The sequence below is a fragment of the Chroicocephalus ridibundus genome, chromosome 11 (genome assembly GCF_963924245.1).
Source record: "Chroicocephalus ridibundus chromosome 11, bChrRid1.1, whole genome shotgun sequence".
Lineage (NCBI taxonomy): Eukaryota > Metazoa > Chordata > Aves > Charadriiformes > Laridae > Chroicocephalus > Chroicocephalus ridibundus.
In genome coordinates this window covers 17,783,400-17,811,238 of record NC_086294.1, presented here as the reverse complement: position 1 = coordinate 17,811,238, position 27,839 = coordinate 17,783,400, and the positions used below count along the sequence as shown (strand labels likewise).

Genomic DNA, 27,839 nt, shown 5'->3' with positions numbered 1-27,839 from the left:
AACATGCAGACAGGAGACCTTTTCAGGAGATTTAGCAGAAGCAAATGTAGATTTACAATTAGCTTTAATATAATACTATTTAAAAGCTGATAGCAGATCTTAAGTTCACTTTTGATGCTTTGAAAGAACATGTATGCACATGAATTGTTTGGGAATTTAAGGCAATTTGCATTTAAGATAAAAAAAACATTAATAGATTTTCACGTTGTGCTCAAAATGTTAGCTGAATTGAAACCATTTACATATATTTCATCTCAAAGGACTGAGAGTCATAAATAGCAGCTGCTCCTTGATAAAAATACAGTCCTGAGAGCAAGCTAGTAGCAATGCTTAAGCTATGACATCTTCCATGTCAGAGTATAAGCTATTTTTGCAATAAGGAGCAGTATTTACCAGGTGTTCAACAGGCAAAGGCATTCTAAACATGCAATAGCTCCCAACAGAAGTCTGAAATTACTTCCAGTATCTTGCTTACAATAGTTTATTTGCACACCGCAGAAAGATCAAGAAATCCTGCTATGCATTTGTGATCACTAGTCTTTCAAACACAACAACCAAGGGATACAACATGAGGACAGGCAGCAAAAGGTGTTTTACAAAAAAAAAAAAAAAAAAGAAAAAAAAACCCCACACCACAAAAACCACAAACCCCCAAACCAAGAGGTTTTTAGTTGATTGGTTAGATTGTTTGCAAGGTAACTGGAACACTCATCCCTCCCCAACCCCTGGGAATTATTCCCCACACTATACCTATGCTATGACCAAACAACACTGGAGTGTTTAAATTCAGTGCAAGAAGAGTAATTTCAGGACATTTAATTTCACTCTAAACAAAGGCAAAAGTTTATCTATATAGACATCCAAACACCAACATATTTGGTACAGTGTAATGAAGTTACATAGATTTCACCCTCAGAGGTATGCTCTTGTAGTGATCACCTGCATTCCACACAAGAAAGTGTCTGAAACAGTATAATATGGTAGACTCCAACGCTTTAAAAAAATTTATTCATCTGGAATTGGAACTCCCTAACATTCACAATATAATTTAGGATGCATTTGTTACATGAAGAGCAGATAAAAGACTTAAAACAGTTTCACATACCAGTTCAAGATTTTCCACATGCTCCTTCCCCACCTACAATACTGACATCTTGGTTGGTTTTTTTTGTTTTTGTTTATTTATTTTTTTCCTTAACAAATACTCAGTCAACTTGTCTACCTGACTACCTCCCCCATTTCTACAGGAGTAGACACACAGTGATAACAGTGAGAGGATATGGGACACTGTCCTATCCAGTGTTTGGACCCTGGAAAGGAGTAGGCCTAGCTATAAAAGTAAGAGTTTGACGATGAGCTGAGAAATGAAGCGCTTCAGCAACTGAGGCAAAGCCGCGCTCAGAAAAGCTGTATAGCCACAGAGAAAGGAAAGCATCAGTGGCTGAGCAGAGGGGAAAGGGGGAAGTAGTCTAACCCTCCCCCCCCCCAACAACAACCCATAATCTTTACAAAGAGTTCAAGAACTAACAAAATCCATTATCTGCAAGGTCTGCAGGATTAAATGCCACATTAAGATGACCCACTCCAAACCCTAGATCATTTGTCAACACTTAACAGGGCTTTAGCCATGCACAGTATGCATGTTCTACAGACTGACTAACCCCTTCCTTCCACCCTTCTTCCTCTTTCCCCTCCCCACAAAAGAATTAAGTTGATTAGAGAGTTTCACTACTGGTTTCCCCATACCTCCTCCCCAGTTTTCTTTTGAGGGCAGAGGGGTTGTCAAATATATCGACAACTTTTCTTTAAACAATTATCAAATTTTAAGGGATATAAAGACACTGGTGCATTTAGGAATTTACATCTCTGTAAAAAAAACTAGTTATAAAACTGCATTTTTATCACCTAGCACTTTCAAGATTCATTGTTATTTTTCACTAATTAATATATTAAATTAAGCCAAGGTTTGAGACTGAAAAAGTTCTACCAATCTACTTAAACAGAACGGAATATTTAAAACCAAAAATGAAAAGGTTAGTTATGTTACATTCCAAAATCCACAGCCCATTATATTAAATGCATTCTTTCTACAGGAATGATGTTCTTTAAAACAGATGATTGCAAATATTTTACTGCTAGACACTCCATTACATTGGATAGTGTGACTGGAACCTGTGGATGGTGAAATCTTGAGGTTTGTCCAAGTTTCAATGTAAGGTGTCCAAGGTCCTCTCCCAGAACCATGTTTTGAAAAAAAAAAAAAGTAATCACAGATCAAGTTCTTATGACTTTTTTCAATCTTTCCTTGGCTTTCTGTTTCTGGGTGATCTATTCACAGTTTCCTCCTCCTGCAAGAAAGTAATTTGTGTAAACATCAAGGAAATAAAAACCTAAGAATACCCTTAAAATACATTTTGAGAAAACCTACAAAGAATAATCTACTTTCAGTTCTACGTCAGGATTTAATTTTTGAAAGGACCTACTGCTGCTACTACCCCTCCCTTTCTATACATGGCAAACACACAAATCCTTTTGTTTTCACAGTGGCCATACACTATTTGCTGAGAGTACTCAACAGCTTCTGCTGCCATAAGAATCCCTTTAACTTCAAGCAACGCTCCACCCATTTTTAAGTCAGCCATTATGTCAGCGTGGAGCACTTGAGGTCACATCCTAACTGCATACAAAGCTGAATAAGCCTTTTGCCTCAAGAAGATGCATTCCACGCAGTCCCACTCCTCTCACAATGCAGGGTCTATGGCAGTGCCTGTAGCAAGGTGCCCAGGTCTGCTGAAGTTGGCCGCAGCAATTCCTGTTCTTGCAGGGTGATTAAGTTTTCCAAAGTTCTGACATTGGGAGGGAGTTTCACATGGGCCAGGTTAACTTTTAACACTTAAGTCATGTAGAACAAGCCTTACTGAAGAAAAAACAAATACGCACAAGACTTCCCTCAAAGATTAAGCACTCTTACCTCTGATGCAGGTTTCCTGTCCTCTTCCTCCTCCTCTTCCTCCTCCTCTTGACTAACACTTCCTATGTCAGCATCACTTTTCTGCTTCTCTTCTAAGGGAAGTAAAAAAAAAAATACCATTCTCATTCCTGACTTACCTTTAGTTCACCATTGGCTTTACTCCACATCTGCCAATCCTCCCATTTTATTGTATGAGAGAAAAAAAAAACCTCAAAACTGTTTCAAGATTATCTAATTTACCTACCTAGCTTTTCCTCATTTGCTTCCTCTTCCTCCTCCTCTTCCTTGTCCCCTTTGTCTTTTTCTTCCTCTTTCTCCTCATCCATCACATCCGGCTGAGGAGCATCAGTCTTTTTGTATTCTGCAGCACTTGGCTGTTTCTAAACAAAAGTGTCAAAACCCAGCAATTATTTGTGATGCTGAGGCACATTTTGCTGGATCTCTTCTAAACATTATACTAATTATCGGAGGAAATGCATACCTTCCCAGAACAGTAGAAAAGTATAACAAGGAACACTGGCAGAGCCACAGTGAGGATATAGACTACCCAAAGCCAGGGACGCTCTTCAGCGGCTGCCATCATCTGGCCTACAACACCAGACTGCAAGATAAAAAAAATTGTCAAATTTCATCCCATACAGCAAGCCGTAGCAGTTAAGTTTAAAGACACAGAATTTTCAAAGAGGCTTTTTGCAACTTTGAACATTGTATTTCATACGTCAAAAAAATTAAAGGTAACCTGCACAAGTACTTTTTCCATAGTTTGCAAATTAAGAATGAGGCTAAAGTTAACAGCCAGAGCAAAAACCTCATAAAAGAGCAGCGAGTACTCATTGCTATTTATAGCAACCATTACCATATTATAATTAGGAATTGAGATTCTAATCTGGTTTATCACAACCCCTAGCTTTGGTACATATATGTCAATAAAGACTGTGGGAGAGAACAGCAGCAATGCTCCTGCTTTTCCAGTCAGAAGCACACAATGAAACTTATTTCTCACCTCCGCAGCACCATCAGCTGCCTTTTTCAGACCCCAGCCATCACTGGCCCAATCATCAGCCACAGCTCTTTCAGTACAGATGATGAAGTTGTCAAAAAAGATGTCAGAAGTCATTGACCATAGCTCAAGCCCCACAGCACTGAAGGGAGTCATCTTGAAAGGTTCCAAGTCTTCAAAGAAATCTGGGTTTGGGATCTTCCTAGGTTTCCATATACCCTAGAAAAGACAAGACATTCAGCCTCATCTCCTAGAATACACTTTTCATTTTTCAGCCCATTTTGAACTGAGAGAAAGACCAATTCATTGCACTTAATTAGAATGTCTATGGGTGCAAGTTATCAGGGTTTGGGAATCAATTTTCATTTGTGCCACAAAGTGAAGCCAAGTAAAAAAAAACGCTTAGAATCTGTCCACTTCAAACACAGTACAATCATGACAGTGTTTCTGTTCTTAATTACACCTGCTGAATCTAGATCAGAATGATTTTTGTAAGAGCAATGCTGCACTGTCCAGCAGTCTACGCAATAAAAATACCAACCTGATAGTTCACGTTATCAATCATAGGAGGCTTCCATTTGCCTTTGTAGTTTGGATTGTCAATCATTGGTCGCTGCCAGGTACCACAGCCAGGAGCTGTCTCACATTTAGGATTTGCAATCTGAGGTGCCTCCCATTCACCATCCATATCCTCATCCCTGAAAAAGGAAATTCTGTTTTGAAGTCCACCCCTTGCCTTAAAACAGAATAAGACTTAGGCAATGTCTGATTTATAGGAAAATTAAAATTCCTGCCACAAAATGGGAATACTGAAACTTTATAAAGCATAGGTCCGTAGATAAAGGCACTGCAGAAGGAATGATGATTTCAAATAGCAGCTTGGAAGCACAAAAGCTCAACAAAAGCCTGTCTCTGTGCACAGCCTCCCCCACTGCCTCTTTCAAGTGTGGCACAACCGCAAGATGACCATCTTCGCCCTGTTCAGCTTACAATCACAGCAGAGTTGAAGAGTGCACAGGTGAACACAAGAAGCCAAGATTCCTCTGACCAACTCTGCCTTCTACTTTTGAAGCAAGATAGCCTGAATCAACAACTTTGTTAGTGAGCAACAACGAACTAGCTGTTCTTATACTTGTAAAAGCCAGTACCAAAGCCATGAAATATTTGCTGTCATTTGCAACAGGCAGTAAACATACCAATCTTCAGGCTTCTCAGCATCAGGGTCCGCTACATATTCTGGCTCATCATCCAGCCAGCCCTCTGGTTTCACAGCATTTTCATCTGCAATCTTTGCAGGAGCATCCTCATCCCTTAAGAACACATTATCATGTATTAACACAGACAACATATAAAAGTTCTTAACCCAAAAGCACGATTCTACAGACTCTGAACAAGCCCACTGATTAGACAAGCAGCCTGCTTCACTTCTCACAGGGTAAGTGTGACAATGTGATTTCAGAACAGAATTGCCTTGCCATCTGTTACCCATACCTGTGCCTCATGGAACAGTCATGGCACCAACTGTAAGGTAATACTAATTTTTTAAAACCAATCTAGGAAGGGCACATTACAACAAATCCTGTATCTTAGCGGTCGCTGCAAACACACGTTTGAGCTTGAAACTGAGTATGGTTCACAAAGCATCGGTTCAACAGCAAAAACTCAGTATCCGTTTCTGATTTAGGATGTCAGATATTTCAGTCACATGTAACTAGGCATTACACAAACAACTACAAACATCTTACAGTTATATCTTCTGCAGCTCATCTTTTGATCTCATGAGGGATGAAAGCATCAGCTAGCATAGCTGTTTCAGTAAAGGCTTCATCTGTGGCCAGCACAGTAACTGGAGCACTAAACAGTAATTCCCAGAGGACATGGATCCTGTCTGCCTTTGTCTACCAAACTGCTGCTCAGATACCTAAACCGATTGTGTTTTGATTGCAAGGGTGAGACTCACAACCTTCTATAAGTCATATGAGCAAGACTTTTTGATCAGGACCAAATTATCAGACTAAGGCCTCCCTCAATTCCACCCCTCCAACAGCTTACCAGTCATCCGGTTTAACAGCATCTGGGTCTGGGATTTTTGGTCTCTCATCCCAGTCCTCAGGCTTCTGGTCATTCGGGTCCTCAATCTCTCGGGGTGGATTCACAGGAGGAGACATATCATTTAGCAAATTCCCACTGTTGACAACCGTTTGATCAACCAGTATTTCAAAACTATTATCAGGATTCAAGACTGTAAGGAAAGAAGTTGATGTAGCCATTACACATATGATACAAAGCGTGCATCATAAAGCATCGCTCACCCCCCACTGTACAACTAAAACTTCAGCAGTCCAAACTACCACCTACCCAGCAACTGTTTTAAAGAATTGTTAAAAACCTTCCTCCTTAGGCCAACGAGTAACCAGTGACGATGTACCACATCTCACCTTGTGAGAAAGAAGGCTCATTGCAAGAGTCCTACTTTAAATATGCTAAAAACACAAAGAAGCTTGTAAAGTGATTTACCAGTTACCACAGCAAGTTGACTTCGGCACAGGAAGTTATTGCTTTATAGTAATAATGTATGTATTCATATTCTACTCAAGAATAAGACTACCTACTACTGACTCACAGGATTTTAATCTCACTCCTTTATCCATTGCTGCCTCTGTAGTAGGAAAAGCTAGAAAGATCCTCCCGAGTACCCTCTGAAAGATTTTAGTCACAGCTAATATACCAGACAAGACCTCGTACTTCAAGAACCACCGAATTTGTCTGGTACTCTGAAAGCAGCAGGAAAAAAAGACTATCCCTCCAAATGTAAAGCCTAGTATATCCCAATTTACTAGAGGGCAGCATTCAAGCAGTTTATAAATGTTGATAATTATTTTGGATATACATAGCATATCAAGTTACTCGTGACTGCTCTGAAATTCAGTTCTCCTTTAACTATTAAGTTCAAGGTCTCTCATGACCTTTCTTACATGAATCAAGACTTCTTGCAAGGAAGAAATAAGCCTTTGTATAATACAGCCAGATTTTGCATTCAGAGCTTTCAAGTGGTTTTTAGTTGTATTTTTGAGCTTTTGAATCAGGAAACATAGTAGCAGTTGTTAACATGCACAGTTAACAGTCACCATACCCAGAGTATAAAGATGGGTCTTCTTATCAGTAAAGTAAGTCTTCAGGTCGGCATCTGGACGCTTTGCGTGCTTTTCCTCATATTTGCCAGTCTTTGGGTTTTTGTGCCGGAAGATGAAGTGCAATTTATAGTCCTCTCCACATTTGTCAGGGCCAAACATGATTGTATACGGAGTTTTGTCATGGAACTGATCCTTTAAAAACAATACAAAACTTCATTCCATTATTTTGAAATATACTTAAGTCACTGCCTGTCATAAGAACTCCCAATTCATTAGAAATTACTCTGCAACTTGGATATCAACCCAGTGAAGTACCCACACTGAAGCTTGTATGATGAATACAAGCCTCCAGAAAAAACACCAAAATTATCCCAGCTACTTGATTTTGCACCCTTGGTCTCCACTTCCCAGATGGAAAACAGCAGCTATTCAAGTATTATCAAAGAGATAAATGTAAGTGACAACCACAATGTTTAGGCATGTTTCTACATCACAACAAAGGATTTTGTTGAGAATTATTAGTCATTTAGCTTAAATAAGTAAGTTTTAATTAGAATAAATTACTTAGGTTATATTGTGGTGCGATTTATACTGCTTGCCTAGCTTTACTTAGCAGGAGGGGCTAGATTTGCTGAAGCCTTTAGGCAGCAATAGAGTTAATTTTCTCAGTAATTTTCCTAGCAGCTGGTACGGTGCTGTGTTTAGTCTTATAGTATAAGAAAAATGTTGGTAACACACTGATGTTTTGGTAGTATTTTCCCCTAAGTCTGGGACTTTTCAGTTCCCTGAGTTCTGCCAGTGAGCACAGGTGCACAAGAAGCATAAACCAGAAATAAGGAGGCCACAACCACCAGCAGAGACTGCAAATCAATGAGGTAAGAACAGTCAACGGCCTGCCTTCACGCAGAAAAAGAATCCCATAAGACCCCAAACCAAAAATCACCATTGTACTAAAAGACACATGAACAGCATGCAAAGAGCACGAGGGGCGGGTGTATGGATCACAAGGGCATAACTGCCCAGGGATTTCTTTGTTCATGGTCCCTCTCTGGAGGCACCCAGCTAGTTGACCCTGCTGCTGCACCTTTCAATTAAGTTATTTATTTTTATAAAATCTGATGCCTGAGACTCAGCTGTGGGAAACCTAGGGTCAAGCCTCAGGGAGGAAGCTTGCCCAAGAGTAAGTGTATGAGAGGAGTCAAAAGGAGCACCCATCGTCTCACTGGAGTCACCTGCCGCAAAGTGACTCTGGTCCAAGCAGTCACAACTCAGGTGGGGTGCGTGCAACTCCTTGAATAGTGTGGGAATGCTCAGGCAAAGGCTTCTCCTTTAACAGATTTTAAAAGCTACCCATATAGAAGTATCAGTTGCTGGTAATAATGAATGATTAGCTAGTCCAGGGAGTTTCTTTCACACAAAGTGAGAAGCAGCATTAACAGTGAGGCCAAGTTGTATTTAGTTTACACACTTATGAACTGGTATAGGGTCTCAATCTGAGACCTAATTGGATATAATAATCTCACCATTGAAGACTGCAAAACAAGTCTTTTTGTTCTTGCTAACATTATCTTAAAATTCAATGCACATATGGAACTGGTTAGGCAGCCAAATAGTCTTTTGGGTGTCTTTTTAATACTTTGGAGTCTGTGTTAATACTACAACTCCAGTGAGACTGCAGAACGACAGGAGAAGGAAGGGTAACAAGTCATAAAAGGTACTAGGAAGATGGCAAAAGAAAACCTGTAGGGTACAAAAGCCTGTGCAAGGTGACCCAGCAGTTAAGCTTTGTCTGAATAGGCTAAACCACTTTAGGTGGGTATGTGACTGACAGGAGAGAAAATGATTCTTAATCCTTGGGAGTTGTAGCATGGTCTTTTCTAATGACCACACTTTTAAGACAATGCGTTCAAGGTTCATTTATGAAGCAAATAGTTCTATATAGCTAGTGTGAACATATAAGGATGTATCCAGTCCAACCTCAAGACTGTTTTAAAATAAACTCAGTAACAAGTGGGTTCACCTGACAAAGGCAAGGCAATAAATGCAAGGTATATTTTTAGTTATTTGCATTAGTCTGTTTTAGAAGATGAAACACGGAACCTTCCTTTTGCACAACAGCTTCCTGAGGTTTCTCCTCATAGACTGGTTGCTTTCATAAGATACCTCCTCTTTGGTCCTCGAACCTAGGGAAATCTGAAGTATTGCAGACTTTAGCAAAGCTCTAGAACTGTTCAGCTACTAGGGAAGTCCAGAGTTTTCACTCAGGAGTCCAGAAGATTTCAGTATTTACCTTCTCCAATTGAAAATAGTGGGAAACTGCTGAGTGCAAAGCACTTTGGTGATCAGACCCTAAATATGCCCACAGTGCCTTTACTGAAGAGGTTTCTTCAGGTAGAAGCAAAGTGAAAAAGCCTCCTTTCACAGCTAATACTCAAAGTAGCAGCATTACTCACCAGGTTCAATTCGGGGGTTTTTGAAAGCAATTTCACATAGGCCCCACCACATTCTATTCCATTTTGGAAGTTTACTTCATACCTAATTTTAGTTTTGGACACAGAAGGGGAGAAACATATTATACACAATGAAAAATTATTTCTGTAATACACAATTACAAATTTTCAAACAAATGAAGAGTAAGACTGTTTTGTTGTTGTTTGCTTTAAATCATGTGCCCAGTGAATACCAAAACACACACTGAACTCTAAGTACTAAGCAAATATTCACAAGGGCCTGAGAAACAAGAAAAATTGAGGATTTAGAAGACTTAATCTGAGAGAAAAGATTAAAGGAATTGAGTGCTGGGCTAGAAGATTATGATCTAGAAGTAGAGAGAAGGAAGGAAAAGCTTTCCAATGTGTAAGACACTGCAATAGAGATTAAGGCAAGCCAATTATTTTCCCCACAACTACTATGGCAGACAGACAACTCAATTTGCAAGACTACCAAAGCAACAACAATTGGATCCCAGGAGAAGCCCCTTTAGGGTTATAAGCATACAACAGTATATTTAGGAATGCCAAGGAGTCTGAAAAAGGCAAAACATCTCTGTCTGGAATAGGCTAAGTATGCTTGATCCTCTCTCAATGCCAGCAGCTGGAGTGGACGACCACTGGGATTTATTTTTAGCTTTGTATTTTGAGCCAAAACTAAACAGTCAGGCAAAGCAAAGTGACCAACTCATTATCTTATGCAAATACAAATTAGCTTACTCTGTTTAAAACTGATAAAGTAGGTAGTAATCCACAATTCAGCTGTTCACACTGAATTATTTTCTTCCCCTGACTTGCTATTCTAACATACATGCAAGTAGATTCTTCTACATCAGTCATGGCCAGAGCTAGGCAAGCTGTTCATCTTCCATGACACAGGAACTAAGACAAAGGAAGGAGGAAGCGAGTGCATCTTTACCACTCCATCCACTCCACCTTGGAAACAGGGTGCAGTTCACTGCATAAGGAAGCACGCTGACCTACATACAGACCAGCTTTTGTCCAAAAGGACAAGGATTTTCACAATTAGCAGTACAAAAGTCAGTTGCCTGACCTTGTTACTACAATCAAATTGAAGTCCCAAGACAGGTTACCAAGTCAAGTTTTTATAGACTTCTTTCCTTTTCAGGCTTCAGAGAGACCCATGCTGTTCCTAACTTCCCACTTTGGGAATCTGGGTTGCTATTTTACTCTTACTTAAACAGTATAATAATAGGTTACAGCATCTTGTGTCATCAAACAGCTCAGTTATGGAATAAACATCAGCCTGCTATCATGTCACCCTTGAAATAACAGAACATTAAGTTATCCTTTACTTACTGTATAATAAGGGGTTTGGTATCAAATACAAAAGGCTTTGAAAGTTTGGATGAAATCGCATGATGCTTGGCTCGAGTTACCAATACAAGCCCTTTGTCTCCTGGAAGCTTAGTGTCCTTCATGTCTTGGACTTCCCATTTACCTGGAGAGAAATTAACCAAGTGTTATCAAAACTTGTTCAAGACAGTCTTTGTTTAGCCCAATTTTGAACAAGATAGTCAGCATTCTGTTCTGCAATAACACACTATAGGGTACCTTATCAAGTTATTAGCATAACATCTTCACTAATAATTATTTTCAAATATCCAGTTGGATATTTTGTCTAAATCAGAACTACACTTCATATTGGTAGCCAGGTATATAAATGCTCCTCACATTTTCTTCAGTAAACACAATTTTAACTGGGAAAGAGAAAAAGACTTGCACCTATTTATCAGATGTGGGAAAAGATATCAGAAACATTTATCATCCAAAGCCTGTGTTGGACTCACCATCATATTTGGCAATCTCATCATCTGCATCATCTTTTTTGGCTCTGGAAAGGATCCATCTAGAAGACAGATATCCAATGATTAGAAAACCATACTTTTTTCCCCACTAAAAATACTGCCCTTAAGATAATGCTTGTGTCCTGTGACTATACTCTAGTGCCTTGATCCCCTGAGGAGTTCTATTCCCATGTCTGCAAAGTTTTCTGCATTTGCCACTTCCCACCCCTAAACTATGATCATGGCCTCAGTGTCTTGCTCTTGTAAAAAAAAAAAAAATAATAAAAGCAGTACCTCACCATCCTCACATTACTTGAAGAAAGTAAAAAGTCAGATGGGGATTAAAACATTACACATGTACAGTTCACCTTCCCTTTGTTACTAGAACTTAAGGAAATACTAGTTTAGCTCAGTACCTTAACATATAGTCTCATATAGTCACTGCTGTAGTCCTCCCCAATCACTGCCCTTTCATTCAATTTTGAATAATACAGGCTCTAGAAAGGGTTTCATTGCCTTTCACCATGATTTTTAATTATTTGCTATATTGAATCATCCTTCAGATTATACTCACCCATCCAGAGTTCCTTTATCAAAGGACTCTGCAAAATACACCTCACCAGTTGGGACTGGGGCCTTGTAGGTAACCTATTGGAGAAGAGAGGCATTTATGCACCTTTCAAGGTATATTCTCTGCTCTAAAGAAACACAGGCACGTACAGCTCACATTCCCTCCCTACACTCAAGTACAGCTTACCTTGAACACCCTTGCAGCATAAATACTGAAGTTACGTAAATATTGCTGCTTGTGCCAAGCGATTGTGCTCATCCGCAACTAAAACTAAAAGTATATATCTAGCTAGAAACATCAGCATTAAACTCCTGATAATCACATCACAGATTTCAAGGGTGGATCTAAGTTTTCAGGAAGAACATGGGGGGACATGAGAATAGGAACGAAGCAGCTGGGCTTAACTCCAAGCCCTAATCCCAGATAACATCTTTAATAACATCACAATGTATTAAATGTTAGCTAGGTAAAGACAACTCTGATCAGACTTACATTAACCACAACACAAACAGTAATTCAATTTTTGAAAGAAGTTCCATGCCAAACCTTTGGAGTTGGAGGAGGAGTGCTCGTTTCAGGCTTTAACTCTTCTACCTCCTCAATGCCATCGTCCAAGTCATCCTCAATATCAACTACATCATCACCATCATTGTCATCATCCATATCATTTGCCTGGACAGCAAGAGTCCCGAGAGCTAGTAGGGTCACATAGAGTAGCCATTTCAGCTCCATGATCTGAATAAATAAGACAAGGCAAAGAGGTCAAGCCAGCACTGGACACAGAACGAAGCATTGCTTCTCAGTACAAAACCAAGCACCCAAGACAACAGGTGAATTGTCTAGTCATACCACTGAAGAAGTGCAAACTTATCTTTCAGCCCCAGTTTTTCACTGCATCTGGCTGGTTGAGACCACTCCAAAAGCTGGAGGGCGATACAACATAAAGCTAAATATTTAATACAAAACAAGTGTTAACTGAGTGGAGGACCATGTGCGCGAGTTCTGCAGATCATGCCGCAGAAGGGTCAGTGTTGCTCTTGCACTGTCACAGTCCATAAGCAGAACAGCAAACTGTTGTACACAGCACTACAACCTATGTACCTGCAAAAGCCTAAACAAAACACCTAAAATGCATCATGCAGAAACTGAAATTTCCATTCAGGAATTGAAATACAATTAGCTAGCTCTTTCAAGCATGGAGAAATCTATGAAGTAATGAATCCTCTCTCCCCTGTTCATTATTTTTTTGTCCTTTCAACTGTGGGACACTAGCGTTTTCATTCACCAGTCCCCTTCCCCGGGTTTTATTCCTGAATTACTGCCAACGGTCATTGATACTACTGGCAGATGCCTACAAGCAGTTAAATACCGAGGCAGACCCAGGAAGAAAATTTCTTACTATTTAACAGTTGGTTTGATTCCCCTCTTTCAAGCTCTAATTTAACAGCATAAGAAGAAAATCTGTAACAGAAGCTTAACAGAATTAAAATATCACACTTCAACTAATTTGTAAGGTGCCCAATGCATTGCCACACCTAATACATGGTAGATCTTGGCAAGATGTAGCTCAAAAGACCTTTGAGGAAATGGGTTTCAATTTGACTTTCTTTCTAGAAAAACTAGATCACTGCACCTTTAGGTTGATACAGAAGGCAACACCCCTAGTATTCTGCTCAGTTTATCTGCCCCAAAAAGAAGCAAAACACAAAACCAACCTATGCCTTGATCACCTTTGCTCCTTTGAATCACATTCCAAATTTTTCTTCCCAAACCAGAGTTGTAACTGAGTCTAACACTTTTTTTTTTTTTGAAAACAAATACAAAACCAAACATCCCCTCCTTCCCTTACACTGCTGCCTCAGGCTGTAGCCCTGTAGACTTCCAAACATAACTCAAGCAGAGTTAGTAGTGTCTATAGGGGCACAAGTTCATGCTAGAGAACAAACTTTCAACTTTCCAAAGCATGTTTAGGCAACTAGAAGAATTTAGAGTCTTAAAGGCTTAACAGCACTATCCAATACTCCAAAACTACGTTGCATACCAGATATACCATTCTTAGCTTACTTTTTAACTTACTTCTAATGATGGAGAGGATGTTTTATAACTACAACAAAACCATATTTTAAAGACTTGTGCTGAGGTCATGCCCAGTTTGTCACTACAGCAACATGCAACTGCAGCCAGTTTTCTAACAATAGTGATGGCCTTGAGGATTACGGTCTAAATGCGTGCTCACAACCCCCCCCTCACAGTTCAGGCAACTGCACCGAAACACCTCTGAGCCAAAAGGAGACCATTCACAGCATGAACAGCTGACAAAAAAATTACTTTCAAGTGTTGTTACATATGAGCAAAGCATGTTTGCTTAATGCACAGTGTACAACCAAGTCTGAAAACAGTTACAGACATTGTAGCAGCTCATAGCTCTTATTACTAATGTGGGAACCACAATGCAAAACCAAGGAATGAAAACTGTCACGCAAACACTGGTTTGGAAGTTCAAGTACCTCTTACATAGACGGCATGTTCTCTACATAAACTCATGCCCACCAGCACAAAAAAAAAAAGTACAGAAAACAAGAGCCTGAAACTTCATTTGAAAAAGTGATTTTTAGAGCCCTGGATGTGTCCTGTGTAACTGACACAGCTACAAATGAGGTGGCACAAGGACACCTTTCCAAGGGAAGGGCTGACTTTTCTCTTACCAACAGGGCCTCACCAAACACATTTTTAGCACGGCTAAATTCAGGAAGATTTTACGCCAAGTTTTATAATGGCTTTCAAATTGTATTATGCAGATAGAATGACCACTTCATGATTTGGAAAGTGATACAAGGAAGTTTATTTTAAAAATATAGCAAGGTTAAAGATAAGTCAATACTCTCCTCTCCTCTGAAGCAGAAGGAGTTTCTGCATACCTCCTCCCAAGCCTGTGCAAGGGATATTAATGATTTAGCATACACATAATCCCTTAAGTAATCTCACACTAGCCAACCAGCAATAAAGTTTTGATGAAAGAACTAAATCACCCCCTTCTAACTTCCATGCCAGTACTGAGTCCATACATGATAATTACCTACTTCACAATCCCACCCCAACTACAATCCTTGGGAAGTATTTGTCAGCAGAAAAGGGACTCCGCCTCAGAGCGCAGGCAAGGCTGGTGCAGAAATTCTTCTGTCAAAGCAGCCTAGTGAAACCAGGCAATTCTGCCAGTGACCCATAGGGCAGGGGCAGAAGCTATGGCACTGTGCACATCTGTGCTCCTGATATAACCATAGGCACCTACCCTGCAGGTCTACATTTATCAGTTAATGCTCCGTCTGAATTTGAGGCCTCATCGAACCTCATTTCAGGGCAGAAGTACTACCTGTTGACATTCCCAAGCAAGCTTCCTTTTTTCCTCCCCAGAAAAGAAAGCTAGAAGCATGAAGAGAAGCTAATCCATTTTCATGTTCTTGCCTCTTTGTCATCATTGGCAAGCAGTATTCACAAGTTTATATCCCTACAGAAAGCTGTTTAGGACACCTCCTACATATTAAATCAGTCCCAAATTCAACATAAGCTATAATTCATACACCTTGAGTACAGACTGGTAGCATCTCCTGCAACTGCCAGTTTTCATGCCAAGCTCCTTATTCTGTTAATCTGTATCAATATACAAACTAAATTATAAGAAATAAAAGACACCGTGTTCTCAGAAGAGCAATTCAAATGAGGCACACACTTTCGATATTTAAAAAGCTACTTTTATCCGTAACGGATGTACTGCTACAGGAAAAAATTTCAACTTCACACAATCCTTAGGGACACAACATAAACATGATTATGCTGTAGTAAATTAGGTTATTCCTAAATAGAAGATAGAATGGGAGGGGAAGAGAGAAGAAACTCAGGTTTTGTATAAAACAGGCATAAACCAATTTTTCAGTGGAGCTTTAACTTGCCAGCAACTACGGGTGTTCCATTAGTCACCTAAAATGTAGTCTAACCTTCAGACGCACAGCCACCTACTCTATTATGATCAGATTTCTCCCTTGAAGAAGTGTCCTATTTCCAAGCAATTATCATCATTAGCCATTTTTTTACTCTGCCTGCACTTCCCTTCTTTAGGTTTAACTGTGTGATATTTTTGAAGGTTAGTGTATTTCTGACCACATTAACTGCCAAAAGACTTTAACAAAGGAACCCTTTCATAATAGGCAAGAGCTTGTGATGTCTCAATTCCACTTGAGCACAACCTCATTTTCACCATAACACTGCTGCATGTCAGAGACAACCAAAACTTCATCTACTTTTTTTAACAAGGTCTTCAGACACTTACAGACATTGGCACACCACTTGGATCAAAGGTACTGTAGTATAATACTAAAGTACTAACTAAGAAGAGAGTTCAAGACTGCCAGGCCTAACAGATCACTTGTTCTATGTCTGTGTCCACCCACAGCCAGCTCCTACACTAGAAAAAGCACAGGTGACGTAAGTACTCTTCACCAACTCCTGACTGTCAAAAGGCCGAAGCACTTGCCCCTGGAATTTACAAGAGCTATAGCAGAGTGCTGAAAACAGACACCTGGAACAGCTGCATGACACAGACTTCACTACAAAGTAAAAACTAAACCAAATTGGAATGAAATTCAGAGACAAGATCAACTTCTTGCCATACAAGTAGCACTCTTAAAACGCAGGGCTAAGCAATGGGCTAACCTTTGGATTTCAAGGCTATCAAGGAAGTCAAGCAGCTTCTGAGATTTATTTTTATTTAGAATTCCCCCCTCACTGTGCATAACAGGGAAAGTTGTTTTTAATTATTGGCATGATGCTGGAAACAATTGACCCATACAGCAGTCAGTTGTCACCTCTCTAATATACATGTCCTGGGGAAGGACAGACAGCAAAAGCACCCACACAAAGGATGCTATCATACTTCCAGAACATACTATTTAGAAAGTAACTTCCCTGTCAGGTCAAACAGAGCCTGCAAAACCAGTTTAATCATCTCCTTGGTTACTAATCTATTTGAGTGGTTCATCAAGCCAGTTCTTAACACTGCATATTTCAGAATGTATAACTACATTGGAATTGCTACTGGCTATCTAGTTTACTACTGTTCTGCTTTCAGCTGAGATAATGTTCTTCCTAGTAGCTTCTGTGTTTTGGATTTAGTATGAGAATAATGTTGATAACACATATTGGTTTAGCTGTTGCTAAGTAATGCCTATATTAAGTCAAGACGGGGGTTGGCCAGGGGACAGGAATTCACAATTGCTGCTCAGGACAGGCTGGGCAATCGATCATCAGGTGGTGAGCAACTGTATCGCTCACTCATTTTATATGTTTTTACCATTATAATTATTATTATTATTAGTTTCTCTTAAATTACTATTCTATTAAACTGTCTTTATCTCAACCTATGAGGTTTTTTTTTTCCTTTTTTTGCCATATTCTACTTGGGGGGGGAGGGAAAGCAAGTGAATGGCTGGGTGGTCCTAGTTACTTTTTTTTTTTTAGAAGAATTAACAGTCAGATGAAATGGGGCTTATTAAAAATAAGTCACTATGAACTACACCTCGGCAATTTAACTGGAAGACATCTGATTTCTATTTCAGCTGCATCTGAAGTGACAGCTGAATGACTTAAATATAGGAAGAACAAAATTTGCTAGCTGTGTCCTGTGTTCCAAATACTGAATTTCAGTATGTTATTTACAGTGGAAGCTCACCAGTAAAAATAGGCACAATACATCCTCAGGCAAGACAAGAATTATAGAAGAAAAATTTAAAGGCACAAAAGTAAAGAAATTCATCACAACAAAAAAAAATTGCAATGAGACAAGAACAGAAAGGCTGAGACACAGATACTCATTTTCCCTCTCAAATGAGATTTTTATGGTTTCTGAGCAAAGGCTTGGCTACCCTACTTTGTAGTCCACTAGCTTCTTAAAGTCAGAGCTACTGAATAGCAGAGGAAACCTTTTCTACATCTCACAATCACTCCACCTTCCTCATCCTGGCGCCTCTGCGGTGCCAGGGTAACTGTTTACACAGCCTCATGATGAACCAGCAGCTGGTTTAAGATGGCTGGAAGTCCTTCTGCCGTGTTATTTTAACCCTGAGTCAATACTCCAATCCAGTAGGCAAAAGCAAAAAGAGCTGTAGCAGGACAAGTGAAAGTACTGTGAGATAAAGTAAGTAGCCAAGGATAAAGGAAATTAAGCTGTTGGCAGCAGAGTCAGCTTAATGCCATAGTTTCATGTGCAGTTCTGTCATCCGCGGTTGTCTAAGACCCCTCTCTAGGCAGATTTGGGAGATCTACGCTCTATGACAAAGCTGAACAACCACATGGCCAAGCACTGTAATTTCAGCAACCAGTACATTATCTCATCACCCCTCTGTGAGGAACATAATGAAATTATATTCGTATATGCAGTAATTTGTATGATGCAGACAACGTTATTTTTCCCCTTAAACACTTAGTTTTGTAGCTAGACAGCTCCCAGCACTGTGAAGATTCTGCCTTTAACATCATAGCTCAAACAGCAGACAAGGCTCAACTAAAATAGCCTTGCTCACAACAGGCCAGAGGCAGGAGCTCTGGAGGGAAGAGTGGTTTGCTGATGCCCCCTTCCCCCCCGCTTTTTTTTTTTTTTTAAATATAATTTATTTTTAAGGAGGGGGTAGCTAGGATATACTGCTCCATGAGGTTTGAGAAAAAAGTCTCCTGGAAAGGATTACCCAAACCTCTCCTGGAGAGCTTGATAGTCCCACAGAAAAAAAGTTGCCTTCTGTTTGGGTTGTAAGGAGCACAAACCAGGCAAGAGATTAAGTGTGAAAGGTGACAGCAACAAAGCTTGCTTTTATTAAGCATTTCAAATATGCCAGTTTCTAAAAATAATGTACAACAGTGCAGATACAGTAAGGGAGAAAACACCATGTACTGTTTGTCAGCAAAGAGATTACTCCCGCAGAACTGGAAGTCCTTGGAGGGCAAAGACAGAACTGCAAGGCTTTTTAACCATAAAACAGATGGGCTGCTAGGGAAATTACATTAGGCAGGGGGAGATCTGGAGGTGCCCCAAGATCTTTCAGACCACATTCAAGTTTGCCCTGCTACAGAATTGATTCCAGCAAGAACAGACTGCCATCACAATCACTACTAGAGGCAGAAAAATGAAAGGCCAGAAAAGGAAGCAAAAGGCAGGGCTAAGCACAAGTTACAGTGTATTCTCAGTAAAGGATTTATTCGTTTACTTAAAGGGAAGTGCTGCAGCACATCAAGTGAGAGGGTAATCTAACGGAAGTTGCAAGCTTTCTTACGGTTTTGCATTACGCTTCCCTTCCTAGGAGGGCAGCTGATAACAGGAAGCAGTTTACATCTTATGCTCAGCTTGTGATGTTGTCTGTGAACCATACAAGTATCCCCTTCACAATTTTTTTTTTTAACTGAAATTCTGAGACTTCATATAAACACAAAGTTTAACTTGAAGCTTTTCCCAGTTTTGCTAAGTGTTTTGGATAAGCCCATGTAATATGACCAAATAAACAATAAGGAAGTTTTTGAAGTCAGTTCAAGTGCATCAGAGTGAACCTAGAGTAACATATTTCAACCTGTATTTAACCAGTATTTTATCTGTATTATCTCATATATTATTACAGTTCCGCTATCTCCTTGCAGTATTTTAGCAACAACCCAAACCACAGTGGCTGAAGTGTCCCATAAAACCTGTGTGTTAGCTATACATATTTGACAACGTTAAGTAAACATACTGAATTTAGAATTACATTACATTCCTAGAGACTAGTTTTCAGACATCTAACATACTCTAAGTTACAGAAAGAGCTTTCCACAATGCTCTGCAGAAATGCTGCAACATTAATTACGTTAACACTAATAAAGTCTGGACCTTTACCACTACTACTACTATTAATACATGTCTGCTTCCCTTCACAACCAAATCACCTGCAGCATTTCTCCTTCTGCAGACCAGCCTAGAAAGTTCTTAACCACAAAGCTGCATGTGAAAGTTCACTCTTCAGAATCAGTGCAGACAAGAAAGCAGGAGGCTATGCATGCTTTAATTCAAAGGTGTGGTTTGTTGGGGTTTTTTTGTTTGTTTTAAAAGCACACAATACAATCCTCAGCCAAAAATTAAAACCAAGATGTCATATATACTATTTTGAAGACACTCAACACAAATTATATTCAGGCAGCAAAAATCGAGACGTACATTTCGGGTCCCCAAAATTCTCAGACCTTGCTGCTGCAGTCTCCTCGTCTGTACTTCACCTTTGGCCTCCCTCGCTCTCTGATTACCACATCTTCCCCACCTGTTGGGCCTCCAGTTCTGCGCCTTGATCTCCCCCCTTCCAGAGGCTTCTGCTTCCCCTCGCACAGCCCAGACCAGGCCACACGCCAAGCTCCGCACCCACCTCCCCTCTATGCGGGCCTTCCTGCTCATGGTGAGCGTCTTGAGGCAGCTCAAGACGATTCCCACACGTTAGCGGCCGACATGAGAGCAAGAAGCCAGATAAAACCCAAACCCACAGGCCAGCCCACATCCACCTCCGACCCCGGCCTCCCTCCCTCTCTGAGGCCGTTCCCCGTCGTGCGGGGGCAACCAAGTGTCCCACCGGCCCTGCCACAAGCCGCTCGCCAGCCGAAAGGTCCCAGAACTTACCAGAAGACCCGCCGCTCCCCGCCAGGCCTCTCAGAGGCCTACAGGGGACGAGCGGGCTCCGGCGCCGCCCGCAGCCGCCCCGTGACCGCTCGCAGCCGCCGGGCCTCCCCAGGCACGGCTACCCCTCTCGCCCAGCTCCCGGGGGTCCCCGCTTCCCCCCACACCCAAGACTCCACCGGGCCCTGCCCACCGCACCCTCCCCGCCGGGCGGGCCCGGCTCCCCGGCCGCCTCACCCCGCTAATCCCCCGGCGTGCCCTGCGGGCGGGCCCGCTGCCGCTCCCCCACCACGGCAGTAGCGGAGCCGCCCCGGTGGCTGTAGAGGCGGGGGAGAGTTGTACTCACCCGCCGCAGCCCCCGTCCGCCGCCCCCAGCCTCCCCTCCCCTCCGCGGCCCTCACCTCCGTCACGTGTCCGCGCGCCCAGCGCCGCCGCCGCCGCCCGCCTATCTAACAGCTCGCCAGCTCCGCCCCCGGCCCACCTCGCTCCTCCTCTCCCATTGGCCGAGAGCGCGCCCGCCCGCCCGCCCCGCCGCCAACTCCACACTTTTATTGGCTAAAACAGCCGCCGCTCAACGACCCGCACGCCTCAAAACACGCCCCAACGGCTCTGCCCTTCGTGGAGCGCTGTTATTGGTTGGCGGGGTTGCAGGAAGTGGCGGGTGATTGGCTGGCTGAGGGGAGGCTGTTGAAATGTGGGCGGGGACCCAACGGCTCTCCGTTCAGGGCCGCTGCGGCGGCTGACAGGGCGGTGCGGGCGGCGGCAGCGGACTGAGGCGGTGGAATGGACAAACGGCCCGGGGCACGGCTTCCCCGCCGCCTCACAGCCCCCGCGCCGTGGGGACGGCGGCGGCCCGGTGATGTGGAGGGGCCGAGGTGGGGGGACACCCTCGCCCTCCTGCCGCCGCAGGCCCTCAGGCGAGAGCCCAGCGGCCGGGCTCGCTTCACCGCACGGCAGCGGAGGAGCCCTGGGCCTGCCCGTGCAGCTGGAGATGGGGGGGGGGGCTCACCCGGGAGGCCTCTCCGTGGAGGCCTCTCCGTGGAGGCCGCGGCCTGTCTCAGTGCTTTTGCACCGTGGTATTAAAGAGCAAAATCACCTTTACATCTGTCCTCTCGTTCCTTAGCTCCTTAGAAAGGGTTTTCAAGTTTTCCTGCCTATTCATAAAATACAGTATATCTAATATTTTTTGTTCAATTACCAGCTGACGGTTTAAGAAAACCAGAAAAAGTGATGCATGCTCCAGTGTGTTTAGAACACAGCAGTGCTGCTCAGGCAGCCCCTTGTTTAAAGGCCTTGTTTAATAATCAGAGGCTTTAAGCTGTGCTATATTTCCAAAATTAACATCACGTGTTTCTGTAGAGGTGAAATACTGTGTAAATGCTCAACGTTTACCCATCCGAAAAAGTACATAAGCACAGGGAAGTGCAGCAATAGCTGTCCCTGCGGTACTGACAGGGAAGAGGATGGAGGAGGTGGCTGGTTTACACAGGACCATGCAAGAACCTGTCAGAGCACAATGAAACTTCAGGAGTCCCTGTCTCCTGCTGCATACGGATGGCAGCGTGGGATAGTTGGACTCGATGGTCGTATGGTTGGACTCGATGATCTCAATGGTCCTTTCCAACCCTGAAGATTCTATGATTCTATGGCAATGAACCGGGCCCTGCGATGAGGAGTCCTGTTACCCTGTCAGTAAAACCACTTTTAAGTTGTGTCTGAGGTGTTCCGGCTGCGAACAGTTAAATGGAAAGCTGTGTCTGAACCGCCCAGTTTAAAGCCAGCTCCTGTGTGGTCTTTAGGCTGCGGCCTGCTTGAGGAGATAGGAGGTATTCTGTAGGAATACCAAATTCAGTATTGCTAGGAGGAGTGAAAAGATGGAAGAAAGAAGAGGGTTTTTTTTTTTGTAAACATAAATCTGTTTTGAGTTGATGCAATGAGTCAGCAACATAAGTCTCCCCACAGAGAAAATTCCACCGCGTTAGGACAATGCAAGCAGGGCCCCGGCGCTCAGAAATAAGGCTCAGCATAAATGAAATCAGCAAATCCCTGTTTACACTGAAGTTTGGAATCAAACGCTCGCATTTTTCCAGAAAGCCACCAAGCTGGCTTCTAAACCTCCCTGTTGAGTGAGCTACACCCAGAGACTGAACAGAAGATGCAGAGAGATAGGCAGGGAAACAGCCACAAACAGGCAGCGCAGGAGATACCAAGAGCTTTAAAAAAGAAACTAAAAACACCACGGAGGAATGCTTTAAAGGGTAAAAAAGCAGTATAATTTAGCTGTCTCCCTCCCCAGTCTAGGCAAAATAACTTTTTTCCACCAAATATCTTTTAAACCCCTCTTTGAAGCAGGTTATTAACTTAAATATAACTCGCAGGACAGCACAATACTACCGCTGCAATCACACAAGCACCAGGAAGTCAAATGCCCACGCGCATGCCTGTCACACATGCCTCCCCGTTCTCTCCCACCCTTTCCCAAAAAAGAAGACATTCCTTCCTTTTACAACCTGCTGAATCACGGCACAGGCAGGCAGCCCTGGAGCCCGCTCCTGCCTGTGCTGCTTTGTCATCGAGGGGAACCGAACAGCCTAAGTTTTCTTTTTTTTTAAAAAAAGCAGCTGCTAAAAGCCTATCTTATGCTGTGATTTTCGAGATGTTTGAACTTAGATAAAAGCAATATAAAATCAACACAAGAAAGAGAGATAATACAGAAAGAAAAAAAGAAAGAGGGATAAAGGGAACAGAAGTAACATGCACAAAGATTTAACTCCTTTGGCAGCCGAGAAGGTGATATTTTTAGACCAGGCTCTGGAGTGCCAGGGCAGGGACGATGAAAGAGAAAGGGAGAGCAGATACCGCACGGCAAACATGACATTGTCAAGGGAAACCATTTAGACGTGTTCAGGCTTTGCCGCAGAGTTGCCTCGTTCCACTGATAAACACTTGGGGAGCGTGCTGTTCTCTGATTTTGGCAGTAAATTTGGAAAGGCAGAAAACGGGCAATGTGGCGAAGCTGGCAGAGCCTGAACATGCAGAACTGAGAGGTGAGAGGCAACCCTCAGTTTGTAAGGGAACCAGCTTTGAATAATTGTGTTTTTGGGAACTTCTCTTGCCCTGACTGTTACCAGACAGAGAAACCTCCCACGCTTTCAGCCAGTACTTTTCATTCTTAATTCCCTCTAACCTCGATCTCTGAAGTGTTTCTCCTTCCTTAATTCCTTCAGAGCACTGCCACATCGCTAGCGCTCTCCTTGCATTTCAAGCATTAGTAGTAGATCTTTTCAGACTCATTCTTCTCTGGAAACCTGGCAAGAAGTGAGTGGAAAATCAAGCAGGTCAGGGTTGCGGGACATTAGGGACACCACACTGACAGATAGCCCGCAGTCAAGGCAGATGACCAGCGGGAGAACGCTGACTTTTGCTCTTTCAAACTTTGAACTGCAGGAGGGAAGACAAGCTCACATCTCTGTACGGGGCAACGTCCATGCGCCCTGGTACGCTTTTCATGGAAAACACATTTCTTTACAATGACATCTCTGGAGAGCATGCCTGAGGAAAGGATGGGAAAAGATACACTATCAAAACGGGGGGTCTAAGGAAATAATAAAGTCCTGCCGTTTTCAAAGCTAATAAGCGTGAATGTAAGAAGTGTTATAAATTAATTGCAATAAGAGGAGGCAGACTGAGTAGAAAAAGGAAAAAGCAACAGAGAACCAGAAGCAGAGTACTAGCAGATGGATGGGAGGAGATGGGGAGGCACAGTACTGAGGTGGAAGAAGATAACCTGTCCATCTGATACCATTCGCACAAGCTAGGAACTGCCCCTGGGACCAGGGAATGTACGGAAAACTTCTGTGACCCAAAAGCTCAGAGTTACCCCAGACAAGACAATAAGTGCAAGTTTGGTCTGGACCTAAGCTAGGGAAATCCTGATGCTTTCCGTGGGTTATACACAGCTTTTGTGGCTCCCTTAGGCATCACACCTGTTTGCTGGGCACGCTTTGGTTCCCACTGTGCCCCTTTCCACCAGTTCTTCCAAAGACCAGATGTAAGGTTTGCTTGAGAGTGGCCCTCAAATATCCCCAGAATTGTGTCCTCCTTGAGGGTCTCACACTTGAGGCATTTTTATCTGAGCATGGCTGCAACGCATGCAATAAGAGTTGGACATCAGACACCTTCTGCTGTGTTGAGGTTTTGCTGTTATTCCCTCACTAGGAAAATGCAGATTATCCTTCGGATGCAAACACAGCATCCCCCAACCAGCCAACGCCTGCCAGCAACAGGCTACCACCACCTTAGTGGCCTGAGCGCATCAGCAATGCCCAAAACTTTTTGCAAAGGACAAAACGCTCGTTCCACACAGCTTGTTGAGAGCCGGGGGCACAGAGAGGGGCCCTGAGTGTTATGAGCAACGAAGCCAAAAGAGAGAACGCTGTGCTGAAACAGAAGGTCTTTCTGCTTTAGCTCGCACGTTTCAGGTCAGCCGGGGCCGATAGTGACTGATGGAAGCTGCTACCCCCCAGCTGCTCGTGGCTCCGTGCTAATTCCTCTACGACTGGTGTCTGTACAGCAACACGCAAACCCCCCGTGAGTCGGTACCACCTCGCGTGTGGCCAGCCGGGGGGCTCCCCGCTTCAGGGCTTGTTGTTCATTTAGAAGCAGTTGTTTTGCCAAGGAAGCTTTTGTTTGTTTGTTTGTTTGTTTGTTTGTTTTGAAGAATAAAAAACGTTTTCAATTCTCAATGGTCAAGTTTCCCAATGTCTGAAGTTTTGACGGACTGATTGGGTGCAACTAATGGCAACTGAAATTCCTCTAAAATGTAGAATATCACAGGGAGAAAGGAAAGAGGTAAACGGGTTTATTAGTTAGGAGAGAGAAGGGTGGGACAATGTCCGGAGTGACTCTATGAAGGAAGGCAGGCAGAAAAGCTCCTTTTCTCCCATTCCAACATGTGATTGCTCCATGGCAGGATTGCCCAGGAGCCCCCCACCTTTGGCTTCAGGGACCACGACCGCCTCCAGCCCTGCCCGAGAAACCAGGCATCTGGAGCCAAATGCGACCCTGGGGTAACTGAGTGCTTCCCCGGGCAGCTGCCTGCCTTCCCCACCACGTCCTCTCCTTAAAAATCAGGCAGAAGTCATGGTAGAGCAGCTGCATTCCTGACATGCCATGTACACAGCGCAAGGCCACCTCGCACCCCTGGCCTGTCCTAATCCTGACTTGCTGAAGTCAATAAACAGGGAATTAGCAGCACTTAACTCGGTGACCTCTTTGGACCTGACACTCTCCCACTCGCAACCATCAGCTCCTGCCACCGAAGAGGCTGGATCACAGGAGACAAATATTTCAGTCATTTTGGTGGGTCTTTATCTGTGTCTGACCAAAAAACCCTCATCACTCTCTTCTTTTAAGGAAGGCAGGAACCCAGATGTGGTTGGTACTCTGCATGCTGGCTTTTGAGCCCTATTTTTTTTTACTCTTCTGTACTGTTTTCACTTAAATCTCGCATGTGGTTTCACACTGAGCCCATTTCTCTTTGCATTAGCTGTGTGCCACCCTCCGTGTCGCTTCCTCCTTTGTGCTCGTGTGGCTGCGCCGTGGCTGGAGTTGGGCATCTGTCCTGACTGAAAACAAATTCAGCAAAAAGACGCATGGTTTGACTTCAGCTGGACTAGCAGGATTGGCCTTTTTAGGAGCAACACAGATGTAGGTATGCTTGAATGACTTGTGAAATTGAATCTCTAGCACCATGCCTGCAGGGACGGTCACAGCACAGCTGCGCTGCGGCCACGGTGGCTGCAACCCGCCGACGGGGATTTCAAGTGCGCTCACTGGATCCCTATTAATCACTTGGTCATACGTCAGAGCTGCAGGGCAGAGTGACTTTGCACATTTAGCTCCCCTTCCAAAAACAACAACGGTGCTGGAGAAGCCCTGCGCACGGGAATGGTCCATGCTGGGGGTGGCCCACGCCTGTGCTCACCCCAAGAAGGTTTCAGCAGATGGAGAGGCAAGGTAGCTCTTTATGTGCTGAGAATTTCTGTCCATTTCTCAGTTAGAACTTAATTTTGTTTGTAAACAGATGAAAATATTTATAAATTGAAATGACTTAAGAGCCATTTTCTGATGCCAGTTTCTGAGCTTACAAACCCACCAAAAGCCCTGCAGAAGTTGCAGTCACCAGCAGCTCCTTGCACCTCCCCTTGGCCTGGCCTGAGGTGCTTCTTCCCTGCCTCACCAGGGCTGGTTTCAAATCCCTGAACCGCACATGGTGTCTGCATTTCCTTCCACTACTGCGGGTGTTCCTTGACCCAGCCGTGCCTGGTGGGACGGTGACCTGCGCAGCCAGAGATGTTCTGCCCCAAGGAGGGGCCAGCAGATCTCTGGCACGTTCATCCCAGGCTGGCATCCCTCCCTTTGCAGGCAGGACATCGCCTGCTGCGCTCGGGGGGCTGCAATGCTCCCAGGTAAAGCACCTCCAGCACGTTTGCTGCCCTGTGGCTCCTTGTGCATCTCCCCCTGGAGACCATCCCCACCTTCCTGTTCTCATGTTTTTATTTTCCTGTCTCATATAGCTATTACTCAGAAAAAAAAAAAAACAACACTGATGCACATCTATTTCCCAAAGAAAATGATAACAAGGCTCTCTTGGCAAGATGCAGTCCCGTGTGCTTTCCTAAGGACAGCGAAGGGGGCTGGACAAGAGGACCGTACCCAGGCACAGCGGAGGGAGAGGCTCCTTTTGCTCTTTCTCCCAGGGGAAGGTCCTGCTGAACACCCACTGTTCACATCTGCAGCTCCCCACTGCCTTCTGGTGGCAAAAATGCATTAAAATCTCCCTCCCGGCCTCGGCTTCTCCTCCGAAAACCGGCACCAAACACTTGTGCTGGGCATGTGGTTTGGGCCCCCATCTTGCACCCTTCCCGCCGTCGCCTGGCTCTCCCCTCCCTGCAGAGTCGCTCTGAAGTTCCTCCTCTTTTCTGCACGAAAAGGCTCAATTCTGTGCCTGAAAGGAAGGTGGGGAATAAGCAAACCCTGTGTTCATAAGGGTCTGACTCTGCCTCTGGGGATGAAAAGTGTCTCCAACATTTCTCTGCCTTGTGGGGCTCCTGGCAGCCCTTTGCCAACGGCCCCAAAAAGTGCAGGCACCTCCGAGGCTCTCTCTTGCTCCGGCTGCCAGGCGTTAGCC

At 43.4% G+C, this 27,839-nt stretch overlaps 1 protein-coding gene across 4 annotated transcripts; it reads right to left on the bottom strand.

Annotated features, from left to right (window-relative positions):
• Positions 1–976: 976 nt before the first annotated feature.
• On the bottom strand, positions 977–21,123 carry CANX (calnexin). Of its 4 annotated transcripts, none has more exons than XM_063348891.1 (15): positions 21,049–21,123; positions 12,520–12,708; positions 11,977–12,050; positions 11,406–11,464; positions 10,915–11,056; positions 9,559–9,640; positions 7,105–7,297; positions 6,024–6,213; positions 5,168–5,281; positions 4,513–4,669; positions 3,975–4,190; positions 3,453–3,572; positions 3,216–3,351; positions 2,972–3,063; positions 977–2,348 (listed from the first exon to the last, which is right to left on the bottom strand). In XM_063348891.1, exons 2-15 carry the CDS (start codon positions 12,703–12,705, stop codon positions 2,295–2,297), a joined length of 1,815 nt encoding a protein of 604 aa, XP_063204961.1. In that variant the 5' UTR covers positions 12,706–12,708; positions 21,049–21,123; the 3' UTR covers positions 977–2,294. The 4 variants fall into 4 exon arrangements, with proteins under 4 accessions (XP_063204961.1, XP_063204962.1, XP_063204963.1 ...); XM_063348892.1 differs by having other exon boundaries at positions 20,994–21,060; XM_063348893.1 differs by lacking the exon at positions 21,049–21,123 and adding an exon at positions 20,885–20,908.
• Positions 21,124–27,839: the final 6,716 nt, after the last annotated feature.